The 12,447-nt window shown below is 51.9% G+C and overlaps 1 protein-coding gene across 1 annotated transcript; it reads left to right on the plus strand.

Moving 5' to 3' along the window:
* The first annotated feature begins 132 nt into the window (after window positions 1-132).
* On the plus strand, window positions 133-12,376 carry TSR1 (TSR1 ribosome maturation factor). The gene is made up of 15 exons (XM_087969578.1): window positions 133-251; window positions 875-978; window positions 1,077-1,293; window positions 2,283-2,417; window positions 2,992-3,395; window positions 3,507-3,666; window positions 4,758-4,912; window positions 5,100-5,305; window positions 5,455-5,617; window positions 6,970-7,083; window positions 7,444-7,576; window positions 9,430-9,546; window positions 10,464-10,604; window positions 11,690-11,764; window positions 11,866-12,376. The coding sequence occupies exons 1-15, from the start codon at window positions 149-151 to the stop codon at window positions 12,042-12,044; spliced, it is 2,406 nt and encodes an 801-aa protein (XP_087825704.1). The 5' UTR covers window positions 133-148; the 3' UTR covers window positions 12,045-12,376.
* The last annotated feature ends 71 nt before the right edge of the window (window positions 12,377-12,447 follow it).

Below are 12,447 nucleotides of genomic sequence, written 5' to 3' on the forward strand. Positions count from 1 at the left end.
CGGCGCGCGGACCGCCTCTTGCGCACGCGTGACCGCCTCTTGCGCACGCGTCGGCGTCCGGGTCCAATAGGAGAAGACGCGGAGGCCCTAGAGCGGCAGAAGCCGGACCTTGGGTGGCGTCACTTCCGGCGCGACGGTGGCCACGGCCATGGCGAAGCAGGCGGCGGTCCACCGCGCGGGCTCCTTGAAGCAGCAGAACAAGCCGCACAAGGCCGGGAGGCACCGCGTGAGCAGCGCGCGGAGGCAGGGAGGTGAGCGCGCGGAGGGGGCGCTCCTCCCCCCCCCGCGGGGGAAGTTTTATTTTTGGGTAAGGTCGCCGCGGAAGCAAGGAGTCTCGGTGGACGGCGAAGAAAGCCTCCAGTCCAAGGAGCAGTCTACCCCATCCCGGTGCGTCCCCGAGGGCCGGAACGCCCAGAGGCCGATCTCTCGGTGTCTCTCCGTCGTCTGGGTGAGGGCTCTCTAACCTTGGCCCCTTTAAGACTGGCGGACTGCAATTCCCAGAATTCCTCAGCCAGCTTTGCTGGCTGAGGAATTCTGGGAGTTGCAGTCCGCCAGTCTTAAAGGGGCAAGGTGGAGAGCCCTGCTCTGAGTGACTTCAAGGTCGAGGCATTCTGGAAGCTCAAGACCAAAGTGGTTGAGAAGGAAAACACCAGTCTTCCCCTCCACATCTTGGCAACTTCTGGACTTCATTTCCCAGAGTCCCTCTTGTCTGCCTGGCTGGGCTGAGGAATCTTGGGAGTTGAAGTCCACAAGCCTTGCCAGGTTTGGAAATTCCCTGTCTGGTCGAAGACAGCACTTCCTGCTTTTATCCTCCGTGGAGCAACAGGCAGCCAGCCAGCAAATCTGCCATTTCCCCTCCTTTTTCCCCCTCCAGGTCGGGTCCCGGTTAAGACCTTCACTCGTCAGGTACACCGCAACTGGTCCAAGCAGGACCGCAAGCACCGGGCGTGGCAGCTTCGCCGGCAACACCAGGAGGCTGTGAGTCGGCAGCAGCAGAGCAGGGAAGCTGAAAACGGGCCGCTTGCCCTGGAGAGTGGAGGAGCCTCACCTACCTTGGCTTCTTTCTCCGTCTGCAGGTGTTGGAAGAAAAGCGGCATTTGGGGCGCAAGGATGGGCCACCACACCTGATGGTCCTGGTGCCGCTCCACGCCAACGTTGACCCCCAGGCGGCCTTGAACCTTTTCCGGAGTCACCAGGATTCGGTTGTGTTTCCAGCAAAGGGGGGGCCTCCTGGTTTTGCCCTGCTGTGCCCACGGTCCAAGCTGCGCTGGCGTTTTGTGGTGGCTGATGCAGGTGAGGGCCTCATTTTACAGAAACATCTTAGTTTAGTTGACTTTATTGTCATTGCACCTCGTACAAATGAAATAAAACACCATCTTCAGTGTACATTATAACTATAAAAATAAAACAAACACACGCCCTTTACATTCTATACACTTGAATGGAAAACCTCTGATATTGCATCAATATTGCACTATACAGTAGAATTTAAAAGAGCTACTGCCCTAGGATAGAAGGTGTTTTCCAGCCTATTTTGTCCTTGTTTTTATTGTCCTGTACCGTCTGCCAGATGGTAATAGTTAAAAAAAAAAAAGGGTGTGTGTGTGTGCCCAGGATAAAATGGATCTTTGAAGATGTTTTGAACTTTCTTGAGGCAGCAGGAGCTATAAAGCTCTTCCAAAGAGGGGAGAGGGCAACCAGTGATCCTCTGGGCAATGACGTTAATCCTCTGGAGTGCTGTCCTATCTGCCCCTGTGCAATTGGCAAACCATACAGAGGTGCAGTAAGTTAAGATACTCTCTCTGGTGCAGCGGTAGAAGGTTACCAACAGTTTTCCATTCAGCTTTTGATTTCTGAGAAGCCTCAGGTAGTCTAATCTCTGCTGGGCCCTTTTGACCAGGGCTGCAATGTGAGCCCCCCCAGGTCAGGTCGCCTTTTATGGTAATACCCAGAAACTTAAAACTGGCCACTCATTGCTTGCTTCACTCAGTCTCCATGGATAAGCAAAGGCTGGATGTCTGATCTGTTCCTTCTACAGTCCACTATAAACTCTTTGGTCTTATTGGTGTTGAGGACCAAGTTATTGTCTTCACACCACGAAAGCAACCGGTCTACCTCATCTCGGGAGGCAGACTCATCCTCTCCTCTCCCCCCAGAGATGAGTCCCACCACTGTTGTATTATCTTGGCAGCCTCTAGACCTACAAAATAGTTCTATGGTCTCTCCTGCATTTTCCTGGGATATTTCAGAGGGTCGTAACTTCTGTACTTCTTATTCTCCAGGAAGCCTTCATGCAGTGCTGGATCTTGCCAAAGTAGCTGATACTCTCCTTTTCCTGCTGGATGCTGCAGATGGCTGGGATGCTGTTGGCGATCACTGCCTCTCCTGCATCTTTGCACAGGGTCTCCCCAGCTATGGTGAGTCTAGTGCCCAATGCAGCCTGTTCTCCATCCATCCAGTAAGGTACAAGATGTTTGGCAGGCTACAATCCTTGCTGTAAAGCTGCCGTCCTGTAGGACTTGGAGAAGTATAATGCTTACTTTTTTATCACTAACCCAGCTATGTGAAATATCTGTTCCCTGACACTAAATTTGGGTCTTTGATTACATGAGTTTGCTTCCCCTGATGCTCTGTAATTGTTATTGCTGCTTTGTTGGTATTCTACGGTCTTTTCTCATGATTTGAGAGCTGTGATGGCATAGTAGTTAGAATGCAGTACTTCTGCTGACTGCTGTCTGCCTGCAGTTTGGCAGTTCGATCCTGACCGTCTCAAGGTTGACTCAGCCTTCCGTCCTTCTGAGGTGGGTAAAATGAGGACCCAGATTGTTGGGGGCAAAAGGCTGACTCTGTAGACCACTTAGAGAGGACCCTGAAGCGGTATATAAGTCTTAAGTGCTACTCCTAAGAGCAGCCTCGGTGGCGATCCAGAGGACAGGCCAACTTCTCCAGCTGTTCTGTAATCAAGGAAGCCGTTCTCTTTCTTCCCTGCAGGCCTTGCGGTTCAGGGTCTGGCTGAGCAGCCGCCAAAGAAGCAAACCGACTGCCGGAAGAAGCTGAGCAAGGGGACCGAGAAGCGGTTCCCTGGGGCCAGGCTTTTCCCTCTCCACACAGAGCAGGAAACTGCGCTCCTGCTGCAGCACCTGGCTGGCCAGAAACAGCAGCACTTGGCCTTCCGAGACCGGCGGGCTCACCTGCTGGCTGATGCGGCCGAATTTGTGCCCAGCTCCGAAAGTGCCGCGGTGGGGACCTTAAAGGTGTCTGGCTACGTGAGGGGACGAAGCTTGAACGTGAACTCCCTGGCGCACCTTGTTGGGCACGGAGACTTCCAGATGAGTCGGATGGATGCTCCCCCGGACCCGTTTGCCCTGAACCCCAAGGGGCCCGGAGGACAGCTGGTAAGAAGGAAGAAGCAGGCGGGGCCTCTTCCTGGACCGGGTCTGACGGAGAGGCTCCTCCCCCACCCTGAAGGGGGCGTGGTCCGAGCTGCTCTCTTGTGCCTCTTGCAGGGCGACCTTAGCAGCAGCACTGCCGAGATGGAGGAAGAGGTGAAGGTGCTGAGCACGGCTGACCCCGCCAAGCAGGAGTCTCTCCAGGCGGAAGAGGTTCCGGATCCAATGGAAGGAGAGCAGACCTGGCCCTCGGAGGAGGAGCTGAAGGAGGCCAAGGGTCAGTCCGAGAGGGCTTGCCTTGGCTCGGGTGCCCTGAGCTGGAGGGCTCCTAACTTGGCAACCGTAAGACTTGTGGGCTTCCCTTCCGAGAATTCCCCAGCCAGCCAAGCCCACAAGTTTGGAAGTGGCCGAGTTTGGAGACCCCGGTCCGTGGCCGGCTTATGAATTCTGGGAGTTGAAGTCCACACAAGTCTTAACGTGGCCAATTTGGAGAGGCCTGTCCTAAGCCACGTTTCCTTACTCCCGTTTATGCTCTATACTGCTAGCCACAGCTTTGAATTATGGTGGCTGGATTCGCTGAGACGGAACTGTAAAAACCAGAGTATAGCTTGACTCTGATGTGTGAATGTTGCCCGTCCTCCCTCAAGGGCCAGCCATCTGGAACCACGATCCCATTGTGGGGTTCGAGGCCGTGTATATCTCCCTCTCAATGGTTTCTTCAAGAGCTCCTTCTTATTCCTGGCTTATTGTATTATAAAACACACACAATGTTATATTTCAGTGCAGTGGTATTTATACAGTATTGACAAGTGGCATTAATATATTGATGATTAAGGTAAAGCTTTAAGGATAACAAAAAAAAAAAGATCTTGAAGGGCTTAATTTTTTTTTGTTCTTTTGATAGCCTGGTTTGCTCTGTGAAAAAAACAGTTCTTCAGATTCTTGATCTGTACATGTTTTGCCAGGCTGGATCGGACAGGCTGGCCTAACCAAGCCACAGTCTGCTGTCCTTGGCCAACTCACAGATGCCCAAGGAGCCTTCCTGGTTTCCAGGCCTTTTGTTATTTTAAAGGAGGACGTAAGAAGCCCCTGCTATACGTTGAAGCCGGATGGGCCCTCATAACCATGGCTTTACACCAGAGGTCTCCAAACTTGGCTACTTTAAGACTTGTGGACTTCAACTCCCAGAATTCTCCAGCCAGCATAGCAGAGCTGGCTGGAGAATTCTGGGAGTTGAAGTCCACAAGTCTTAAAGTGTGCCAAGTTTGGGGACTCCTGCTTTACACTGACAGGAGGAATGCCTTATTTTTCTTTTCTTTTTCTGGGGAGAGATTCTCAGGCAGTAACTCTCTTTCCCGCTACGCCCAGAATCTCGCAAGCAGAGCAAGAAGGTGACCAAGAGGGTCCCCAAAGGCACATCTGCCTATCAGGCTGCCTGGATCCTGGACAAGGCCGAATGGAGAAGTGGCAGCGAGGAGGAGGAGGAGGAAGAGGAAGAGGTTCTGGAAGAAGCCATGTCCCAGGTAATGGAGCTGCCCTTGTTTTGACAGTAACCTGGTGAAGACTGCAGGATGTGACAGGCCCCCTGGCGGGCAGGGGCTTTGAAGGCGGACACGGGTACGTGGCAGGTGCCGAGGACCACAGACTGGGGAGGCCTCCTCCTGCTGTCTCTCACTCAGTACTCTGCCCACGTTGCTTTTCCTCTGCCAGGATGGGAGCAGCAGTGAGGAGGAAGTTGCTTCTGAAGAGGAGGAGGAGGAGGAGGACTCCGAGACCATGACGCTGCCTGAGACCGAGCAGGCCGAGGAGAAAATGGAGGAGGAAGAAGCCATGCTGGAGAAATACCGACAGGAGCGACAGGAAGAAATGTTTCCGGACGAGGTGGACACCCCCCGGGATCTGCCAGCTCGGGTCCGGTGAGAGCCTCAGCAAAGGGCCAGGGCCGCAGGAGGAGGGGATGCAGGGGTGTGTGTGGGAAACTGAGGCAAGGCCTGGGAGGCTCTGCTGGGTGGCAGGGAGGCGGGTGGAAGGCAAGGCAAGAGGATGATCCCGCCGGCTCCCTCAGGTTCCAAAAGTTCAGGGGGCTGAAGAGCTTCCGAACATCCCCCTGGGACCCCAAGGAGAACCTCCCCAGGGACTACGCCCGGATCTTCCAGTTCCAGGACTTCTCCCGGACCAAGAAGCACGTCTTCCGGCAACTGGAAAAGGAGGAAACAGACGGAGCTCAGGTGGGTCCTTTCGCCAGCCTCCCTCGTCTTTTAACCGCTGTTGGTTTTTACACGTTGAATTTTTTTTAAGACAATCACCGTTATTGTGCTTTTTCAAGCGTTGGGTTTTAGAGGCTTTAATAAAGGGGCGTGTCCAACCTTAGCAGCTTTTTAAGACTTGTGGACTTCAGCTCCCAGAATTCCCTGGCCAGCCACACGAGTGAACATTCTTGCTTTCATTGTGTGGCGTATCCAAGCTCTGAACCGAGATTGGAGTTCAAATCTCCACAGTTGTATCAAAGCAGTTGGGAGTTGAATGGGAGCTGCTTCTTGTGATAGGTTTTGGTTTAATTTCTAGAGGGGGAAAAATAAATAAACGAAGCCCAATATACCAGAGGGTCTCCCAACCTTGGCCACTTTAAGACTGGTGGACTTCAACTCCCAGGGTTCCTCAGCCAGCCATGAACGATAGAGTTGGAAGAGACCAGAAGGGTCATCTAAGTCAGGGGCCCTCCAACCTTGGCCACTTTAAGAGGGTGGACTTCAACTCCCAGAGTTCCTCAGCCAGCCATGAGCGATAGAGTTGGAAGAGACCAGAAGGGTCATCTAAGTCAGGGGCCTCCAACCTTGGCCACTTTAAGACGGGTGGACTTCAACTCCCAGGGTTCCTCAGCCAGCCATGAACGATAGAGTTGGAAGAGACCAGAAGGGTCATCTAAGTCAGGGGCCTCCAACCTTGGCCACTTTAAGACTGGTGGACTTCAACTCCCAGGGTTCCTCAGCCAGCCATGAATGATAGAATTGGAAGAGACCAGAAGGGTCATCTAAGTCAGGGGCCTCCAACCTTGGCCACTTTAAGACGGGTGGACTTCAACTCCCAGAGTTCCTCAGCCAGCCATGAACGATAGAGTTGGAAGAGACCAGAAGGGTCATCTAAGTCAGGGGCCTCCAACCTTGGCCACTTTAAGACTGGTGGACTTCAACCCCAGGGTTCCTCAGCCAGCCATGAGCGATAGAGTTGGACCAGAAGGGTCATCAAGTCAGGGCCTCCAGGCCACTTTAACGGGTGGACTTCAACTCCCAGCCTCAGCCATGCCATGATAGAGTTGGAAGAGACCAGAAGGGTCATCTAAGTCAGGGGCCCTCAACCTTGGCCACTTTAAGACTGGTGGACTTCAACAAAGCTGGCTGAGGAACTCTGGGAGTTGAAGTCCACCAGTCTCAAAGGGGCCAAGGTTGGAGACCCCTGCATTATACCAACATTACCATCAACCTGGTATTTGAGAAAGGCTTTGGGAAACACACCCAGGGTGCAAACCAGCAGAGTTCTAACCCGGCTTCGTTCCCTTCTGTGCTGTGTGCTCCTTCCGCAGGTCGGCTGGTACGTTACCGTCCACCTTTGCAATGTCCCCGTTTCTGTTCTGGAGAGTTTCAAGCAGAAGGAGGAACCTCTGGTTCTCTTCACATTACTTCCCTATGAACAGAAGGTGAGTCCAGAAGAGAGAGAGGGGGGTGGTGTGTGTGTGTGTCTTATTTTTTCTCCTCTGGGGCAAGGAATGGGGGAAAGCCTGGCTGATCGTGGCTGGCTCAAGGGCCTAAAACAGGGGTCCCCAAACTTGGCCACTTTAAGACTTGTGGACTTCAACTCCCAGAATTCTCCAGCCAGCTAAGCTGGCTGGAGAATTCTGGGAGTTGAAGTCCACAAGTCTTAAAAGTGGCCAAGTTTGGAGAGCTCCGGCCTAGAAGAACAGGCTTTTCTCTCAGGGGTCCGAATCAGTCTGAAACCAGCTGAGGTGACCCGAGAAGCTCAGCCTCGGATTCCTCTCCTCCATTTTTATGCTCTCCAGATGTCTGTGCTGAACCTCCTGGTGAGGCGCCATCCAGGATACAGCGAGCCGGTGAAGTCCAAAGAGGAGGTGATCGTCCATTGTGGATTCCGTCGGTTCCGGGCCTCCCCCCTCTACTCACAGCACACCTCAGGTGGGGAAGCTGTGTGTCCTCAGCCCCTCCCAGGGGAGGGGAAACCCCCTACAGGTTCCCCTCTGAAGGGAGAGGAATGGGAGGCCTTGTGTGTGTGTGTGGTGGTGGGGGGGTTGCTTCTTAATGGCCTTTGCGCTGAGGAGACTGGGAAGATGGTTCAGGCAGGCAGGACTGGGTGAAATTCCCAGTTTTTGTGGAGGGAATTTGACATGCCTGAATCAAACTTCATAGGGCTTGTTGACAGAGCATCAGCCCCCCAACCTAGTGGTCTGAGTGGCTCAAATCTAGTTCAGAATACAGACGATGGGAAGATGGGCGCCAGCTCTTTCCTGCCTCATGCATTTGGAAAAGATCCTCAAATACTGTGAGGTGTGGAAGGTGGGGATCGTTGTTCACGCCTAGTTCTCACTTGAACCAACTCAAATTACCTTCCTTTGGACCCGTCACCGGAAGGCCCATCTCCATGGAGAAGGCTCTGATGCTGGCAAAGGTGGAAGGAAAGAGAAGGTGAGGGGTGTTAGGGATATACACCCTAGCAGAACCTGCAGGGCAGTCAGGCAGGCAGGCAAATATGTGAGATAAACGTTTTTGTAGCTTACACTCAGTAAAACAGATGCACAGTGCTAGTTAAATAGTTTATTCCAGTAATAGTATTTAGCATAGTCAAACAGTCCATATATCATACACTAGTTCAGTCCGTCCAGGGATTAATCAGTTGCAAAGTCCAGTGTCAAAAAAGAGGTCATTAAACTTATAAATATCAGTCCAGTAATATATCTCTTCGCAGTTAGAGATATGAAGAAGTCAAACTTCTTTCCTTCCTTCAGCAACAGCAAAGAACACGCAGTTAACAATCCATCATAGTCAGCAAGCAAACCAGTAAGTCAGCAATCAATCCAGTTCTCTTGCTCCCTCTTATGGCGATTTACAGCCGCACCCAAAATTACATGCTTTGCAATTAAAGTGACACACACTTAAAATCACTATCATAGTTTATATATATTATTTTACCCAAACCATGTTAGGTAACCTATGTTATTCCTAACAAGGGGAAAAGGCTTAGTTACAATAGCAGTGAGTACACGGTTCAGAGAGCTGAAGGACCAGGGAAGGAATATATCAGCATGGAGAATTTATGTGGTTTGTAGGAGGCCACACCAGTTTCATCGTAGATAATCAGCGATTTCATCCAGGAGCTTCCCTTGAAGAAACTGCAGCCAAATTCTGGGAGAAAACTCAGAATCTACAAATCTCCCCCATTCCAGCTGCAGCCTTTGAGGGTCACTTGAGCTTTGCAAGAGTCAAGCCATATTTTAAAGCTAGAGCTGCTAACATACGTTTATGTAGCTTTTTCCCCTGATCCACTTCCTTTTGTGCCACACTGTTTAAAACTGTAAATGCAAAGAAAGGTAAACGCTGTTTTGCTTTTGATCTTTGTAAGCCGCTCCAGAAGCTTTTCTGTGAGATAGAAAAAGCCATTTCATTTTAAAGAACAAATGGCTTAATGTCAGAATCTATGCTTAAATACCAGGGTTAACATCACACCAGGAATCAAACAGTAAACAGTGAAGGAGCTACCGACTCAGACAAACAACCAAACAACAGCCTAACCAAGGAACCACCAAGATCACTCCACCAACACCGACAGGGCAAACCACTTGTATACAAGTGGAGAGAGCAAACTCCACTCCCTTTCTAGCACTGATGACGTTAAATAGTTGGGTCACGAAACGCCTGCGTGAAAATGACCAAGCTCAGAGGGCACCAAGGACCCCTCATGTCAACCCTGAGCTACAAATATTCTCTCGGTCAAGTCAGACTAAACACGCAACTCCTTCCTCCCCTCTTTGCAGCGGATAAACACAAGCTGGAGAAGTTTTTCCATGCTGACACGGCTGTGGTGGCCTCCATCTATGCCCCCATCACTTTTCCTCCTGCTTCGGTGCTGCTGTTCAAACAGGAGAGCGACGGTGAGTTGGGCGTCGGGAAGGTACCTGGGGTCCGCATGGGCTCCCCTGTGTTGGCATCCTCTGGTGAACTGCTGCCGCCGCCACCCCCTTCCGCTGGCATTTCTAGATTCTGTCCCCTTTTCCAGCAGCCTCCCGTAACCTGTTCCCTGCAGATGGATTGGGTGGTCCCTTCATGCTAGCAAAGGGGGAGATTATTCTCACGTTGCCTTCAGGGTGCCAGGAGGGGAAATGTTCCTCTTCAGCAGTTGGGAAAGGAAAACGGCATTTCCCTATCCTTCTAGCAGTCAGGGGCCTTCAAACTTGACAGCTTTAAGACTGGTGGACTTCAACTCCCAGAATTCCTCCTCCAGTCATGTTAGTTCGGGAATTCTGGGAGTGGAAGTCCACCAGTCTTACACTTGCCCAGTTTGAAGACCCTTGATCCAGCTTGTCAGCCTTCGTTCTGGGTCCCTGTGGGGCCTAGAGGGAGAATGTCCCAGAGCACATCCTATTTTCCATGGGGTGGGGACAGGCGGGGTGGGGCTTTCTCCCCAGCGAAGCTCGCCAAGGGCTTTTGTGCATTGCCTTGGGCCTGGTTGGTTGGTGACACTGCTCTGGTTCTTTCGGATTTGTGTTAAAAGCTGCATGCAGCGGTAACAAACTGGTTGCTGAACTATAGTTCCCAACAGCCTCAGCCGCTATGCTGAATACAGTGTGGCCCACGTGGGACATTATCCCACTTGGTGGCCACGTTATCCGCGAGGTCAGCTGAAAATGTGGCTTGGATTGGAGCCTCGGCACTTTTTCTGCCCCTTTGGAGTCGGGTGGGCTCCATTCCTCATTGCAAACGCTGGTTGTCGATTGCCCGGCCTGAAGTTGCGCCCTGGGCCCGTCTCACCTCCTGGAGTCACAGGGTTCCCACTTGGGCTTCTTTGCAGGAGTGCAGAACCTCTTGGCTGTGGGCTCCCTGCTCAGCGTCGACCCCAACCGGGTAGTCGTTAAACGGGTGGTGCTCAGTGGCCACCCATTCAAGATTTTCAGCAAGCTGGCCGTCGTGCGCTACATGTTCTTCAACAGAGGTACTGCACCCAAAGTCCCGGTGTGGGAGGGGGGAATTGCAGTAACTTCATTGAGAGAAATGGACCCCATATTCAAAGGATGGGTAGTGCAGGGCTCACCTGTCTGCAGTTGCTCTGACCACTGGCAGTTGTAGAAATCCACTCCCTCCCCAGCACACACACCCCCCAGGTCTGTGCTGGATATGCTTGCTTTACAGAACGGGGGGTGTCTTCAAACTGGACAGCTTTTAAGACTTGTGGACTTCAACTCCCAGAATTCCTCCTCCTGTCTTGTTAGGTCAGGAATTCTGGGAGTTGAAGTCCACAAGTCTTAAAGTTGCCAAGTTTGGAGACTTCTGTTATAGAGCTTATGCAATTCTTGTCTGTGACTACAAACTTGGGGGTTGCTTTGAACTGTGCTGTCATGCCCCTGTTGGAATCTGATTCCGAGGGGGAGGCCAAGCAGCTGATAGGGAGTGGGAATGTGGCTTCATTGGCTGTGGAGGAAACTGGGGAAGGGCACAGTCCGGCTGGGCAAAGCAGGGAACAGGTAGAACAAGGGAGAGGGAATTCGGAAGATCCAGGCCCACCCGCTCTTCATCCTAGGGCACGCAGGGAGGAGGGAGCAATGTGAGTTGCGTGGCTTACGGGGGAGGAAAGGGCCCTGATTCCCTTCATTAGCGGCAGCTGGGAACACAGTGTTTAAAAAGGGAGGTTGCACACAGCAATTTGTAGGAAATCATGAGTTATCTGTTATGGTCAAGGGTTATCTGAATTCCTGGCGTCTTCCCAACTGGGTGTGTTTTGCTGGCCTTTGAAGTCTGCAATTCCTTCTCCTGCCCCGTTAATTGCTGCAGCATGGTTTGTGTGGATTTTTATTTACAGTTTATATGTACTTTGTTTTTGGACTGAATTTCCTCCATTTAAAGACTGTTTTGGGAGAGTTTTTTCTCCAGCCGAAGGCAACTGGACATTGGGGGCAAAGTTGGGAGATTATAAAAGGGACTTTTCTTACTTATGGGACTGTGTTGCCTTTGTGCCACGCCTCTTTGGGTCATCATACCTGCCGGGAGTCCTCCTACTTCTTCCTTCTCCCTCTCCTGCAGAGGATGTCCTGTGGTTCAAACCGGTGGAGCTCCGGACCAAGTGGGGCCGCCGTGGCCACATCAAGGAACCTCTGGGTAAGCGGGTGAAAGCTTTTTTTTGGGGGGGGGTGTGGAGCAGCCCAGCAAACCTCCCTTCCTCGCTGGCTGCGTGCCCTGACTCTCCTTTCGGCTGCCAGGAACCCATGGCCACATGAAGTGCCAGTTCGATGGGCAGCTGAAGTCCCAGGACACGGTGCTGATGACCTTGTACAAGCGAGTCTTTCCCAGGTGGACGTTTGACCCCTACGTGCCGGAGCCCACGAGGTGGAGGGACGGCGTCCCGCCTCGCCTGGAGGGAGAGGAGAAAATGGACTAGTGGCTCTAGCTAAGCAACTATTTATGCAGGGGACAAACATACTGTTTCCAACAAAAATAAACTTCTGGGGTACTTAGTATTTCTTTTGATGGCCGACATCTGGAGAAATCTGGTATCTATGAAGCAGCCAATTGTCCTTCCTTTGATTGGCCTGAATATGCTTCCCATTTCACGGAGGCCCTCGAGTCCTTGTCTTGCTGATGGGTTTATGCAGGAGAAAGTTTGGCTCTTGAGGAGCAGGGCAAAGAGACACTGAGACCACCACACCTGTCAAGGAGTCTTCGAGCCTCTAGCTGGCAAAGATGAGAGTAAAACTTAACTATTTTACTACGTTCTTTGGTATTCCTCGTCTTAAAACAGTGATTTTATCGAAACAGCAAAATTCCTTTATTGATCTGGAAAC

This window comes from Notechis scutatus, chromosome 7 (assembly GCF_049901735.1).
Source record: "Notechis scutatus isolate UNSWTSFEM ecotype Mainland chromosome 7, rNotScu1.2, whole genome shotgun sequence".
Classification (NCBI taxonomy): domain Eukaryota; kingdom Metazoa; phylum Chordata; class Lepidosauria; order Squamata; family Elapidae; genus Notechis; species Notechis scutatus.